Source organism: Topomyia yanbarensis, chromosome 2, assembly GCF_030247195.1.
Source record: "Topomyia yanbarensis strain Yona2022 chromosome 2, ASM3024719v1, whole genome shotgun sequence".
In the NCBI taxonomy this organism is placed as follows: domain Eukaryota; kingdom Metazoa; phylum Arthropoda; class Insecta; order Diptera; family Culicidae; genus Topomyia; species Topomyia yanbarensis.
Window position 1 is genome coordinate 107,917,071 of NC_080671.1, and position 15,849 is coordinate 107,932,919.

The following is a 15,849-nucleotide window of genomic DNA, read 5'->3' on the forward strand; positions in this document are numbered from 1 at the left end:
TTCTGTCTCTCAAATGTAAATGCAAGATTCTTTAACCCTCCGGAAGTCGCGCTTATAGCCCACTGAATGAGCAGCCGCTGGTGCCCTAAGACGATTTCGCTAGAATTTCAGAGCAGCATGCACTCAGTGCACTAGCGCGACTGCCGAAAGGATAAAAAACATTAAATGAACATTATACATTCGATAAAACGAAAAAACCCATATTTCGTCCTGGTTAAAATGATTTGGGAAAAAAACCCGGTTAAAACCCCAAAAATAAAAACCCGGGAAGATGGAATTTTTCCCATCGGTACATCACTGGTTGCGTGAGTTTGAGTGCAACGGGTGCTCATTAGAATGGCTTGACATATGACATTTTTCAGTACAGCACTTTTTAAGTGCTATTTGTGGTCCCAAATGCATTTGCAAAATTTCTTGCACGCAGGAGTTTGCCCCTCATGGGTGCATGACGTAGTTTGGTTAATAGTAGCTTCGTGGGTTTTGAGTCTTCTGCTCGATTGGAATGACATTGACAGGTCTCGTGCTCGATTGGAATGACACTAATAGATGAATGGTAAACAAACAATTGACGTGTCGAGTCTTTATCCAGAGGGATTCAGCGTCGTTAATAGTCAAGTGGGAGCGGATAGGTCTTTCGCAACAAGAACACCGATAGGTGTACCTGGGAAGAAATTTCTCCACGTATCAGGTGTAACGGATCCTACTTCTCCGTATTGCGACATATATTATGCAATTAGATCAAGAGGGGTACGTGGTGATAGGTCATGTAGCTTTACATCTACATAGTCTTTTTCTATATACACAGGAATCTTAATTTCTACTTTATGACTTTCAGCCACGTTGTTCCGCAAAACAAAACGTTCGGCTTGGGCTAACGTGTTGAATGATATGAGTACTACATTACGAAGATGATGATACTGAAGATACATAACCTCCTTTAGCCTAAGTTGCATCTTCACCTTCAGCAGGTATTCTACTTCACGAAAACTCAATCGTATTGAACAGAATTTAAAGTCGACGACCGCTGTGTTGAGTCGGAGCAGAGTTTTTTGTCAACTTTACTCATGATGGCAAGAATAAATTAAATGCTTCCTTTGTGCTCAAGACAATGCACACTAGATCGAGAGGTTACTACTTGTTGTTCACTTGGTTCGGAATGGAGGAGCAGAAAAAAGACTGGACCGCATTCTTTACTCGTCACTGAGGCAGACAGAGACATGGAAGTTGAGTATTTGCGGTTGTCTTCAGGGTGGCGTTGTTGCTACCACTCATACGCGACTGTGGTCACAAATAGTTACATGGGGTGAAGATATTCTTGCTCCCAGCGATATTACACTCACATGTAGTTTTCCTTACAGGACATTCCATGTGAAGGTTCCCTCTCGACAGAAATGGTTATATGGAGCGGACAGCAACCGATGCAAGTGGCATGTTACAGTGACGGTTCTTTGATGGAGGGACGTGCTGATGCTGGTGTCTACTGCCGTGGAACAAGATTGCAACAATCTCACTCGCTAGGTAGATGTTCCAAGTAGAAATTTTCGCGTCTATGTGCGGGGTACAATCGGTCCTGGCATGCCGAACCCAAATCGAAGAACTAAGCATTGCTCACACTATCTACCTTGTGCGGGTGCGCGGAAATTTCGCTATTAGTGGAAATGAATGGGTTGATTAATTGGGCAGGGCAGGTGCAGCAATTGACTTCATTGGTCCTGAGCTTGCCCTACCTATTTCGACAAGTTGGATAAAAGAAAAAAATACGGTTCTAGGCCTCGTTCGAGCACCGAGCAATAATTTTGGAGAGATCTTTGTGTCGCCAAATAAAAGCGTTTCTAGGACAACTGCGCCCAGTGATTTCGAAAAATCTACATTTTTCGAAACTCCACTGTGGTATGCTGATCAGGGTTTTAACCGGTCACTGCAAACTCAATTATCACATAGCAACTATTTAGCGCGCTGAGTCTTTTTCATGTTATCTTTGTGAATTCGACTACGGAACCTCATATCTACTGGTATGTAACTGCCCAGTAGTAGCGCAATCTCCTTTCCATCCGATCAGGAAATGATGAGAAGACACAGCGTGTCCCAAATTTCCCGATTACACACAGGAAATGCGTCATTTGAGTCATTCATGTTTCCTGGGATAGGAAGACTATCTTTTCAAGCTATTTAGAGACACCCCTTGTTAACGGGCAGTATGACCAAAGGCTCTGGGAAAATGTGTTTGTTGATTACTGATACTACAAATGTTCCACTGCTAAGTACCAATTTTTCCCTTCTTTTAAATTTTGTTGCATTAATTTGCCGTTCCCTCCGATAAAACCTTATTTTCGCGGGTAGTGTAGTAGTGTAATATAATAGTGTAGGCTAATGTGAAGGCATCTCCGATGACCGACATCCCCTTAGGCTTAATGGAGGTTGACTTGAACTGTCAAAAATAATGCCGATAACCTACCTTTTAGATTATATCCATCTAATCATCAGTTATATCCATCTAATACAACCGATAAGAAACCATTTAACATCATCGTTATACTGCGTGATCTAACTAAGCAATACTCGACCGTGACCGATATCACCATGGTCCGACCAGATGAAAATACTTTATTCTCGACTTTATCTGTGAGCTGATTCACGAAGAAGCATCTTGTTTACGTACCTGTCCGGGAAGTCGAGATTGACGGTGTAGTGTCCGACATGGGCCTTAATTGAGAAGCTCTACTGAAGTATGGTATTGACTCCTCGCTTTTTTGTGCCGCGGAACATGAACTGCCATCGTTGCAAACAATTGGGACATACAAGAAAACGTGAATGATTCTCGCAACTAGGATGCTGAGAAGTTTTGCTACCGTGGGCAAACTCCGCATGATCTCTCGACATGGATACCGTTTAGGATGATATTTGGAGGCACTTCTTCCCATGTCTTCGCAACAGTGTTTGGTTGGTGAGAATGCACCCAGGACAGATACCTACACACCGATTCTGTGATCAATTGTTTCTCCACGGCAAACTTTGGGCCAAGGCCACCAAGGCAATTCCAAATCTACCACGACAAAGATCGGTATACAGTACACTAATGACTGCGGATCGATCAGTAACACATACTCAGCCATGTTCTGTATTACGACAAATAAATTTTTCGAACGAATGTGTTTTGATCGAATATGGCTCCCGTTTGCTTTTGATGTCGCTATTTAGAATACAAATCACATTCGTTCGATAAAGCGATCCGTCGTAATGCAGAACAAAGCTGATTTTTGTTTTCGCTCGGACAGTCAACGAGTGCGGACGCCTCTTCAAGCGCTCCGCAAGTAATTTATTAATTAGTATTTTTTTACCTACGTAAACAAACATCGCGCGCGTGCCTCGTAAGTTACAGTGCTATTGAACTTCAAGTAATAGTAAAATAATGCAGTGCGGTGTAAAAACTTGCAACATAAACGACGACCGCTTCCTCTGGAAGTGTGAATTTTGCAGTAGATCGTACCATTCTGCCTGTGTAGGTGTGCAGCGTAATCAGAAAAATTTTATCCGGGCATTTATGGTGCCTGTGTGTGCGGACTGCCAGCACATTATTAGGACAGAGGTCGACACACGCAAAATGATCTATCTACAAGATCAGCTGCTAAAAATGATGAAGTCGCATACGGTCACACAACATCGAACCACAGCTGACCTAAAGAGCCACAGTCTTGAATTGTTCGGTAGCATCGAACAATTACTTAACGACGTAAAGCAGTCAATGCAAGTCGTCCATAAAAAGAACGAAAACATATGCAGTAAACTAGGTCAGCATTTTCATTCCTGTGACAATTTGTTGCAAAATTCGATCGACACCATCAGCAAATCGACCAAAACAATATCGGACAATATGAATCATAAAATTGACGAACGGCTATCACACCTCGAGAACGAACTGCTTTCCACTAAATGTTCTGAGCCGTACCCTCTCGTCAATTCCGACCTATTGGAGGAATTGAAGGAAGAAGTGAAAGCTATTTCCATTGCAATCTCCAACATGACAATACCAGAAAATGGCATGAATCAATCAAAATCCCTGGCTGAAGAATTAGCGGAAAAATCACACGCTACAGTAATCCAACAGAAAATAGATCATACGTCTCCAGGCTGGTGATTTTTGGGCGATAAATGGCAATGGAAGCAGGATTGGACAAAATATGACGCCAAACAACGCATTCGACGACTTCAGGAGAAAGCTGCTGATAAGGCAAGGCGCAACCGAAAACGTCGTAAGCAGTCAAGTCAACGTGACAACGATCGCGCTAACAATCATCATCATAACGACAGACGTCAGACAAATTACTACTTGCCACGGCGAAAAAACAATTTTCCGTTCCTCCCACAACCACCGAACATCCGATTGCAGGTCTTGCAATACCAGCAGTAAAAACAAATTTCATAAACTTTAAAAAAGGTGACACCATCAACCCGTACCGTTCAGCTAACGAAAACATTCAACCCAAACAAATGAAAGTGACACCTACCAGCGGCGAAAATAGTTTAAACACATTGGCAATCACATCTCAACATTCGAACACAGACAGCCAATTTGAACTGGACCCCTTGCGCCCTCCAATCGTACGCCTCACGTCACAATCAACAAATGGCGACGATCGCTTTGTAAAGGCCAGACTTCGCGAACCAAAAATAATGAACATTGTACGCCTATACCTGGCATATATGAAGGACCAACAACCATCTATTTGCGTGGAAGGAATGACGCCGACCAGCATCAAAATGACGCTCGCATCCGAAGGACTACCGACCACTCCTGACCATCTCCTGCGCATTTTCATCGAAGTCTATCAGGAATATGGGCTAAACCCAGACGAAGCAGCAGCAGACCTTGACTCTTATGGAAAATTTTTATCAAGCGAAAGAACCAGGCGCCTTCAACAACTCCGCGAAGCTACGCATAAATTTGGAACGTCGAATTTTCGGAAGTAACGACGCCCTCTATAGAGGAAGAAAATATAACTGTAAGTAATTTAAATATTCCAAAAACTTCTTCGCATCCACAACAGAATTCGACTGAAATTTTGGTCTATTGCCAAAATTTTAATCGAATGAAAAGCCCAGCCAAAACGAAAGAAATCCAACAAAAACTAATTTCATCTTCTTTTAATATAATTCTCGGAACAGAAAGTAGCTGGGATGAAAGCGTAAGAAGCGAAGAAATTTTTGGAAATCAATTTAATGTATTTCGGCATGACCGTAATTTGTCTCTTTGTAATAAAAAGTCAGGAGGAGGAGTCATTATAGCCATAAACGCAGACTTTCCTTCAGAAGAAAAAGAAACCATTAAACATATAGAATTTGAACATATATGGGCAAAAGCAGTAATATCAGGAGAGGTGCACATATTCTCCTCTGTGTACTTTCCACCTGAAAATGCTCACAAAAAATCATTTGCACTATTTTTTCAAACTGTAGAATCTATCATGTCAAACATGGAACCTGAAGTAAAACTGCATATTTATGGCGACTTTAATCAACGTAACACCAACTTCATCGTAGACATTGAAAACGAATCTATCTTACTCCCTGTCGTAGGCGAAAATGAAACACTTCAATACTTCTTTGACAAAATATCTGAATTTGGCCTGCACCAAATCAACCATGTAAAAAATAAACAAAATTCATATTTAGACCTCTTATTCACGAACTGCACTGAAGACTTCTGTGTTAATGCATCTTTAACTCCATTATGGAAAAATGAAGTATTACACACAGCAATCGAATATTCAATTTTTATTCATCAAAACTCTTCCCCGAACGACTTGGAGTATGAGGAAGTGCCGGAATACCATAAAACTGACTTCGAAGAAGTCAAACGTAGAATAAATTGGCAAACTGTATTGAGTATAGAAGGAAATGTCAACGAAGCAGTGACTAAATTCTATTTAATTGTAACGAATTTAATCTCTGGAACAGTACCAGTAAAAAGAAGAAGAAGAACTCATGGCGGCCAGCAGCCTGTATGGTTCAACCAACATCTGAAAAATTTTAAAAATAGAAAGCAAAAGGCACATAAAATTTACAAGAAAGAACATAGCATTACAAATCGGCAAAACTATCTGGATATTTGCTCCCAACTCGACATAGCCATTAACACTGCACATGAAGAATATAATCGTAAAATCGAGACTGAAATCAAGACCTATCCAAAGAATTTATTCAATTACGTGAAAACGAAATTGAAAAGTAGCAACTTTCCATCCCAAATGCATTTTGACGGACATGTAGGAAATAACAATACTGAAATTTGCAATTTATTTGGAAAATTCTTTCAAGAAGTCTATACTTCATATTCCGAAACAGACCGCGACCGCGACTACTTTTCATTTATACCTGAATTTTCAAATGACATTGCCGTCAACGAACTATCTGAACACGAAATTACCACTGCACTAAAAAACTTAGACGCATCAAAAGGACCTGGACCGGACGGAATAGCACCAATATTTTTAAAAAATCTAGCAGAAGAATTCACTCTACCACTACTACATATTTCACTGAAAAATGGAACATTCCCAGAAATATGGAAATCATCCTTTTTAGAGCCAATTTTTAAATCAGGCGCTAAATCGGACATCCGAAACCATCGTGGGATTGCCATTATATCATGCATTCCAAAATTATTCGAAAAACTAGTAAATGACAAAATATTTCAGCAAATCAAAAATCAAATAACAAGCAAGCAGCATGGCTTTTATAAAGGCCGCTCAACAACATCAAACCTTTTAGAATTTGTAACATTTACTGTAAATGCAATGGACAATGGCAACCATGTGGAAACACTCTACACAGACTTTAGTAAAGCATTCGACCGTATTGACATACCTTTATTACTCTTCAAACTGCAAAAATATGGCATAGAAAATAAACTATTGAAATGGCTCGAATCATATTTAACGAAACGTCAACAAACAGTTCGCTTTCAGAATATACTCTCGGAACCAATTTCTGTCACCTCTGGCGTACCCCAGGCCCACTTAGGCCCTCTTCTTTTTATTTTGTACGTTAATGACATTACCTTTATACTCAAACATCTTAAAGTGCTTATATATGCAGATGACATGAAACTTTTCATGGAAATAAGAAATGTCAAAGACACTGAAACATTCCAAAACGAAATAAATATATTCCACTCGTGGTGTAGCAAAAGTCTACTCCAACTTAATGTAAAGAAATGCAACTCAATAACCTTCAGCAGAAAAATTTCAAATGTTCCCATAGACATACACTTAGGCAACCAACTTGTAGAAAAATGCAAAATTGTACGAGATTTAGGCGTAATCTTAGACTCCAAGCTCACATTTGTTGAACATTATAATACAATAATAAATAAAGCAAATAGTATGCTGGGCTTTATTAAACGTTTCACCTACAATTTTGAAGACCCTTACACAATAAAATCATTATACAATACATATGTCAGGCCAATTTTGGAATATTGCAGCATAGTATGGAACCCATACACTGTTCTGTACGAAGAACGCATCGAATCAGTCCAAAAACAATTTATTTTGTACGCGCTTCGTAAACTAAACTGGACGACATTTCCTCTTCCATCGTATAAAGCACGTTGCATGCTCATTAATATACAAACACTCAAAGAACGCCGCGAATTTGCCATGCTTTACTTTATCAACGACATTATTTCTCAACGTGTACAATCCGCATCATTACTTTCGCAAATAAAATTTTATGTACCTAGCCGACAACTAAGAACTCGTAATTTATTCCAAGAACAATCTTTTAGGACTAACTATGCTAAAAATAGCCCCATCAATAGAATGATGCGTCATTATAATGAAAATTGTGTAATAATTGACCTTTCCATGCCTAGAAAACAAATCAAATCTGAACTAAACCGTAGAAATAATGTATAGTATATAAGTAAATATTGTAAACCCATTCTATGTAGTCTACATATGCTTGACGAAAATAAATAAACTAAGTCAACAACAATCGCGCCTAGTACCACGAAACCAACGACCATTACCAATTGCGAAGTAACAACGATGACGAAGCGAATACTACTAAAGACGGCTTTACAACAGTGACCCGTAAAACAAGAATAAGGAAACATTCATAAATTACGTAACGCTTTTAGGAGGGGGGGGATACAACAAGTTGTGACATAGGGGGGAGGGGGAGTTAGCTAGATCGTTACATAACATGTTTTCACCGAAGAAAAAATTTTTTTCTAGGAATTTGTTACGTAACAGGCGAGGGGGGGGGATGAAGAAATTTGTGACAATTTGTTACAGTCAATTTTGGGCAATTTTTGCGTTACGTAATTTATGAATGGTCCCTAAAAGAAGTAAGCTTTCTCCTGAATAGCAAGAAAGTAGTAGCGATCACGTTATGGATGTGAAAGATAACTCGAGAGAAGGCAGACCAAATGACTGCAGTTTCAGTTTCACCACCTCAGAAGCAAACTGCGTCAACAATATTCGACGGATAAGCAACCTTAGTATTATTTTTTAAATCTCTGTATATTATAAGAAATATAAAAGATCCATGGATCAGTTATGCTAACGCATTGTGCCATATCAAATGAACTAATAAAAAATAGTTGATAATTTAAATTAAAGTACCATTGTAAATTATACACGGTCTGGAAAAATCGATTACTGAAATCCTTCAGAACATAAACAAATCAATTTAAATCAACAGAAAATAACGATTAAGGATACCAACAAAGGTGGTGGAAAAATAATGCCTTTTCTTTCAACTTAACAAACGAAGGTATAAAATAAAACAAACGATTAGATATTTTTATTATTAATATTATAACAAAAATATATTTCGCCATCTTTTTTGCATAAAACACAAAATAAAACTAACCTCAACATGTAAATGTATAATAGCAATAATAATAAAAATTAAATTACATATAATGTATCGTGTATGCGTATGGATTAATAATAAAATCAAAAGAGGAGCGGGGAAGCTTCCAATTAACATTAAGTGGTTAAAATAAACTGTGTCTGTGTGTGCGTGTGCGCGTGGAGGGGACACGACACGGCACTCATCCAATTTTGAAAAACGTCCAAGCTCGCTTAACAACATATTGAGGAACCAACTCAAACATTAGGCGGATCAACTTGTACCCCGTTTTACTAACACTTCCGCACATCCGCTTTCGTTCATTCCATTTTGTGTAGTATGCAAATTAAATTAGTAGCTCACATAGCAACGGATCGTATCAATAGTATGTATCTCCTCGCTTCCTAATGTGTTTGCTGTGTATAACAGAACCGCTTTCAGCGAACTTTATCTGACTCCTAGTAGCTTCCAAGTAACTTTGCAATTTAAATACAAAATATACATTTGTGTGTTTATGTATGAGTGTGTATGAGAGAAAAAGCCCTTTTGCGTGTGTGTGTGTGTGGATGAACTGTCACGAAACTGTTTCAAAAGTTAAGCGATATGCCAACAACAGGCTATTTCCTAAATGATTTGAGAGCATTTCAGCTTCGTGTGTTGTGCTAATTCCGCACAAAAAAATGATGCTAGTGGAAAAAATCTACAAAAATTACACCCTTGTTAGTTAATTTCAAACATTCTTCTCCTGATAAATAGTATTTGCATGGATAAGAGGTACCTACGTAGTTTCCGGTTTCTTCTAACTCTAGCTCCCACTCATTGATTTAACCTTCTCTCGCCTTACTCGGACCAAGTCCAAGTCGCTTTGTATGTTACACCTCACCCCCTACCGAATTCGGGCGGGCACCCAATACAGATGATATGGTTCTGAGCAGTTATGCCTCGTCGCAGCAGCAGATAGCCGATCGAGGTCGCAATCTCCCAAAAAAGAAAATAATTATCACAGCACACGTTCCCCGTTCGGCATCTGCTTATTCCTCTAGAGAATCGGTTCCCTTCCCGGTGTTCTTTTGTTTTGCGCCTAACAGTGACGACCATAACTGCTACCCTCCATCACACCCTTCAGTTGCTAAGCTACGTAGGGCACCGAAGCACGACCAGTAACCTAAACGGCGAGGGGTCAGACGATGGCGGTTTAGGTGCTCTATCTCCCTCGTTTTTTTTTTAGAAAGGAAGGAACGTTGTTGAGTGATGGGAAATCATACAATCCTAACTTTATTAATTCGTGCTCTTCTACTGAACAACTCTACATTAACAAGTTTGTGACATTTTTTTTCTGTAACATTGATTTTGTCTTCAACTTCTGCTTTTTAATAAATGCGAAACCGTTGATTTATGAGTGTATTTCAAATGTTTTTTTTTTTGTTTCGTAACTCTTCGTTTGTTTGTTTTCGTTTGCTTGCTCGCAAGTCTTTGGGATCGAGACCGGCTTCGTCTCGCTAAATTTGCTGTCCTCTTGTTTCGTACTTTCAACGAGGGCATATCTTTCTATCATCGAATTTACTAGTTTGTTTTGTTTTTTTATTATTTTACTCTCGAACTATGATTTGATTCGTCACTTGCTGGTTCCAACGTTCCACCTTCGCTTGTTTGTTGATTTTTGGTTAATTTAGATACATTTTTATGCTTAACACTTTCGTTTTTCTTCTTCTTGTTATTAGTTTGAACTAATGTTAGAGGTATTTCTATTTTCCTTACTTTGTTTTGTTGTTTATTTTAGCATTTTTTATTTACTTAATTGCTTAAACCTTAGAACAACTTTACTCTGTATATATATACTTTAAATTATATACTTGGATTACACTTTACAATAACTAATATTTACAACGCGGTACCATTTTTTCTTGTTATTTTTATATACTTTCATTTCAGTTTGTTATTTGTTGTTTCTGGTTCTACCCCATATTGAACATCACATCTCTTATCATATTTGTTTTGTTGTAACCATTGTTTAACTTGAGGGATTTTTTTTGTTTTTTTTCTAGATTTTTTTCATATGCCAAATCAAATTGTAACACAACTGGATTGTGTGTACATAAATGTACATTTTTCAATGTTTATTAATTTGTCGTAAAATAAAACAAAACGAAAAACAAAACAACTGGACTAAATTTACAAAACAAAGCTAAATAAGTTTATCACTTTAATCCGATAGAAGTTTTTGCAGAAGGAGGGACGAATTTTTCGGGTCACCGACTCGTATTTCCTCCGAAGAATTCTGAAAATGGAAGATCAGAAAAGAAACCCTGATTAGCTATAGTAGATGATGAACTAAAGCGACTGGCGGGGGTTCGGAACAGCGTGAAATGCAGGATGAGTGATCGGTGGGAAGATGGCACATGAAAAAAGGAACGATTAGTTTAAATGAAGTGCTTAGCAGTGAAAATGAAATTAGTGTTTCACTACAACATTGATGTTAAAGGAAGACATATGGATGAATATGAATTAACAATTAAGATTCGGGTAAGTAAAATATTTTTTGCTTTCAAAATGTTTTATTGTGATTTTTTTTGGATCCGATGGTATTAATACAGTGCTCGGAGTAATGATCCGGATCTGTTTGATTTTTAGGAATTATGTCTTCATTCCAACGAGTCGCAGCACCTTCTGATCATTTGTCAGACCATAACCTCAAGTTTTAACAATCTAGGAATCTCTTGTAGGGGGCATGAGCCTGCATCGTTAAGAGCGATTTTAAACCGTTTTACTTTTTTTTACTCGATGAATCAATATTTTTTAAGGTATATGTGTGCCAAATTTAAGCACGAAGTTCGGAGTGTCGTAAGTACACTTTACGCTGTTAATTTAGATTTAATGATATTCAACAGAATCACGTTTGAATAGAAAATTTTCGAATTAGTCTTAAATATAATTATGACGATACTGAAAAGAACATTTGATGTTGGCGTTAGTACTGATGGGCGATGTACTGGATTCGAAGCTCGTTGGATGCTGCTGGCTTCACACACATGATTGTGGTAAATTTTTAAATTTCAATTTATCTGAATGGCTTGATAGCGCTGATAATAGGACTATTTTGGAAAGTTTAAGCAAATATTCTCTGACTACTAACACGGAGCTGTAAAAACTAAATAATCCAGTCAGTCCACGGAGACGGACACATCCGAATAATCGTCTTCTCTCCCGGTGTTGATAACCAGTTTGTCGAAAGGAGGGCACCTGAAAAGGTCGAATAGCAGCATTCGACTAAAATCACAATTCTTTCTGCTCAAGATTTGCGGCTCGATGCATGAAATTAGCGGGAATCAATCACGAACGGATGTTTTAAAATCACAAACTAATTCAATCGCGATCCACCAGCCGTATCCAGTTCACAAATATTTTCTTCTCGGTATTGCATAGCCCTTTGAGAAGATGCTCTGCTCTGTTCGCTCCAAACAGCTCATTATGAATGATATTAGAAATAAAATCTATATCAGATCATGATGAGACGAAGTCGAAACGCAAATTCCGTAATAAATTTAGGAGCCCTTATATTGTAAGATTAGTCGTTAGTTACGACAAAATAACCATGACTATTTTTGCATTTGTCAAAGCAACTGACGTTGAAAATAAGATTTAAACCGATTTTCAATATATTATTGCACGTAAAATGATAAAACTTTGTAATCTATAACTGAGGGATTCCATGAGAAACCGGCCGACCACAAAATATGACCATCGTCGATTCGATCGAATCTTTGAAGTTGCCGCACTCGTAAAAAGTTACTCAGACTCTGAGTAGTTTTTAACTCAGTTTTGAATGATGTTCGTAAACGTCAAAAATTGAGTTGACAAGTATAATATCCCTGAGTAACTCTGACTCACTTTTTGGGTATTACACAAGAAACCGTTTTGGAGTTACCAAATGGAAAAGCCGTTTTTCGCCAAGTTAAAAATTCCAACCCAGTAAAGCTCAGCCGGAAATGAACTGGAATTCTGGCTGGTTCCAGTTCGTATTCCGGCTCCAGTGACACAACCGATTCTAGTTAGAATCGGTTGTTGCACTGGAGCCGGAATACGAACTGGAACCAGCCAGAATTCCAGTTCATTTCCGGCTGAACTTTACTGGGAAGCGTCATCCGCATTTTCCATTAGTAGGTAAACGCTCGTTTAGTTATCATCGCTCAGCAGCTTTTCAAAAAGAAAAATTTGTTCAAATATTTATAATAGTTGGAGCTAGAGTTGTAGTGTTTGTGGTAAAATACATTTAAATTTAAAGAGTGGATTTGAGCAACCAGCATGCAGAACATTTCAGAAGAGGTGGATACTGAAACGGTAATGAAGTTACGAGGTAATATTCACGTTATACTTACAAAAAACATAAAATTTAATAAACTGAAGTTTTGTTAATTATTATTGTAAAAATATTCCATGAGAAAAGAAAGCCTGGATTGTATTGTATCCAAAACAAAATTTTGACGGCCAATTTCTTCGCTGGATGAAAACCGGTTTAGTTCCAGTTCAGATGCAACAATCGATCGTGAACCAGTTTAAATAGGAATCAGTTGTTGCACTTCAGTTGAACTCCTGACAGAAATGATTCAGAATTCCTAGTCATGATCCGGATGTTTCCCAGTAAAGCTCAGCCGGAAATGAGCCGGATTCCGGTTGGCTCCAGTTCCCATTCCGGCTCCAGTGATACAACCTATTCTAACTAGCATCGGTTGTGTCACTGGAGCCGGAATACTTACTGGAACCAGCTGGAATTCCGGCTCATTTCCGGCTGAACTTTACTGGGTTTTAATGAAGTATTGCACTCATAAATTGAGTAATATTCTACCCAAAATCTGAGAAATTTCAACTCAATTTTTGGCTTTGTTGTCTACTCAAAAAATGGGTAAGCTTCTGTTCATAATATGAATAATAATCGCTCAATTTTTGGTTTTGTTAAAGTTCTACTGAACCAAAAATTTGAGTAACGTTCAACTCAAAGTCTGAGTAATAATCGCTCAATTTTTGGTTTTGTTAAAGTTGTGCTGAACTCAAAATTTGAGTAATGTTCAACTCAAAATCTGAGTAATAGTGACGCATTTTTAGGTTTAGTGTGAATAATATTGTACTCAAAAAACCGAGTAATAATTGCTCAGTTTTTGGTTCAGGCAGGCTTACTCAAATTTGAGTAACTTCGGAATTACTCAATTCAAGGGTTGTTCCACTTTATCTGGAAATGGGTGGGATTAAACTCAATTTTGAGTTACTTTTTACGAGCGTGTGAGTGCAATTTATGAATCTCCTTGATTTTCTTTGACGATTGCAATGTTTTGATACAAGAGCAATGTTTTAAAAAAAATTAATTTAATTTTTTTTGTTCGATTACTGTATTTTATACACCAAAACTTTCTGAGAATGAGTTGCAGGGAACGAATATTTCTGTACGAAAAAATACACACTGAAAAAAATTGTGTCATTTTTAATAAAAACAAATTTGTGTTGCTAATCTAAATTGCAAAAAAAAACCCAATTTTTTATTTTTTTATATTTCGTTAACAGAAACCTAAAGAGAAAAGAAACATTTTGAATATAATTGTATGATGGAGAACTTATCGGTAAAAGAGTTTTTCTAGCAATATCTTTATACAAGTTTTTAAATTCCATACTGATTGACATACAAAACTGTAATTTTATTACAGTATATAATCCTAAGTATCGTTTAAAATCAAAATGCATTTAACAAAAATCTTCCATAATGCGATAATTTTCGAGATAAGTGGAATTTTGTTCCAACACAAACAGTTATCCCGTGTGATTATGCCCTTTTTAAAAATTATTCGTGTTACCCCACCAAAAAAAAAGGTCAAAAATTTAATGTTCATCATTTTAAACACGCAAATGATTTTTTTTTCAGTGTATTTGGATCATGGAGAGGCCTTCAATAAAAAAGTTTTCCTAACAATAACTTTTGACATATTTTCAAAATTCGTACTATTTGCAGTCAAAATTACAATTTTATTTTTGAATATGATTTTAAACGCCATTTTAAATCAAAATGCGAATAATAGCGTTAAGTTCTTCATCATACAATTACATTCAAAATGTGATGGAAGAAAACCTTTGAAATATCCAGGTTTTTGTTAACAAAGTATTAAAAAAAATTGTTTTTTTTTCGCAATTTAAATTTTCAACACAATTTTTTGTTTTTATGAAAAATGACACAATTTTTTTTCAGTGTATATTTTTTTCATTCTTAAATATTTATTCCCTGCGACTCGTTCTCAAACAGTTTCGCTGTATAAAATACAGAAATCGAACGAAAATCAATTGAAATTAATGCATGTAAAAATGTCTACACCCTTTTAAAAAAATTGCTCTTGTGTCAAAATAATCTTATTGATAGTGGAAAATGTTTAGTCTTCCATGCTGGTGAAATGTGTAAAGTCATTCGTTATCGAGCACTCAGTCGAGATAGAAGTCTTTTGTTGTTGGTCCGTACACTCTATAGCGACAAATAGTGCTAATCCGCGTTCAAGGTTATGTCGCACACTCTACGCCTAGTCGAGTATTTTTTCACCTCTTTTGTGTTTCTGTTTCTAAGTACCGTTAGCCGGTCAGTGACAAGTGAAGCAGTGTTCTTCTAGTAAGCCGTCTGGATACCGTTACCTACACAAGTTAAGTATTAGTTTACGTTTCCCCTTCTTGGTTGCCTTAATAACGTGCAGTGGGCAATAGGCCCGTGCAAAAATGACTTCCCCTGACGGTGGTTCATCTCAAGGTGAGATGGACGTCGAAACAAAATCGGCTCTCCGGCTCAAAGTATATCCGAGCTCGGCCAACGGGCCATTTGTGATCTTCTTTCGGACCAAAGAAAAAAAGTGTTGCAGATTTCTCGGGTTCTGGCGGATCGGTATTCCGCCGTGACAGAGATATCGAAAATTCGCCCTGATAAGTTTTGGCTGGTTGTTAACAGTTTGACTCAGGCAAACGATATTG

The 15,849-nt window shown here is 37.5% G+C and overlaps 1 protein-coding gene across 3 annotated transcripts in view; it reads right to left on the reverse strand.

The window, feature by feature from the left end:
- Positions 1-10,177: 10,177 nt before the first annotated feature.
- LOC131679156 (nuclear receptor coactivator 3-like) overlaps positions 10,178-15,849 on the reverse strand; it is a 496,452-nt gene continuing 490,780 nt past the window's right edge. For all 3 annotated transcript variants that reach the window (XM_058959789.1, XM_058959791.1, XM_058959788.1), the window contains one exon: positions 10,178-11,137. In XM_058959789.1, the coding sequence (XP_058815772.1) occupies positions 11,063-11,137 (75 nt within the window). In that variant the 3' untranslated portion in view covers positions 10,178-11,062. The remainder of the gene's footprint in view (positions 11,138-15,849) is intronic.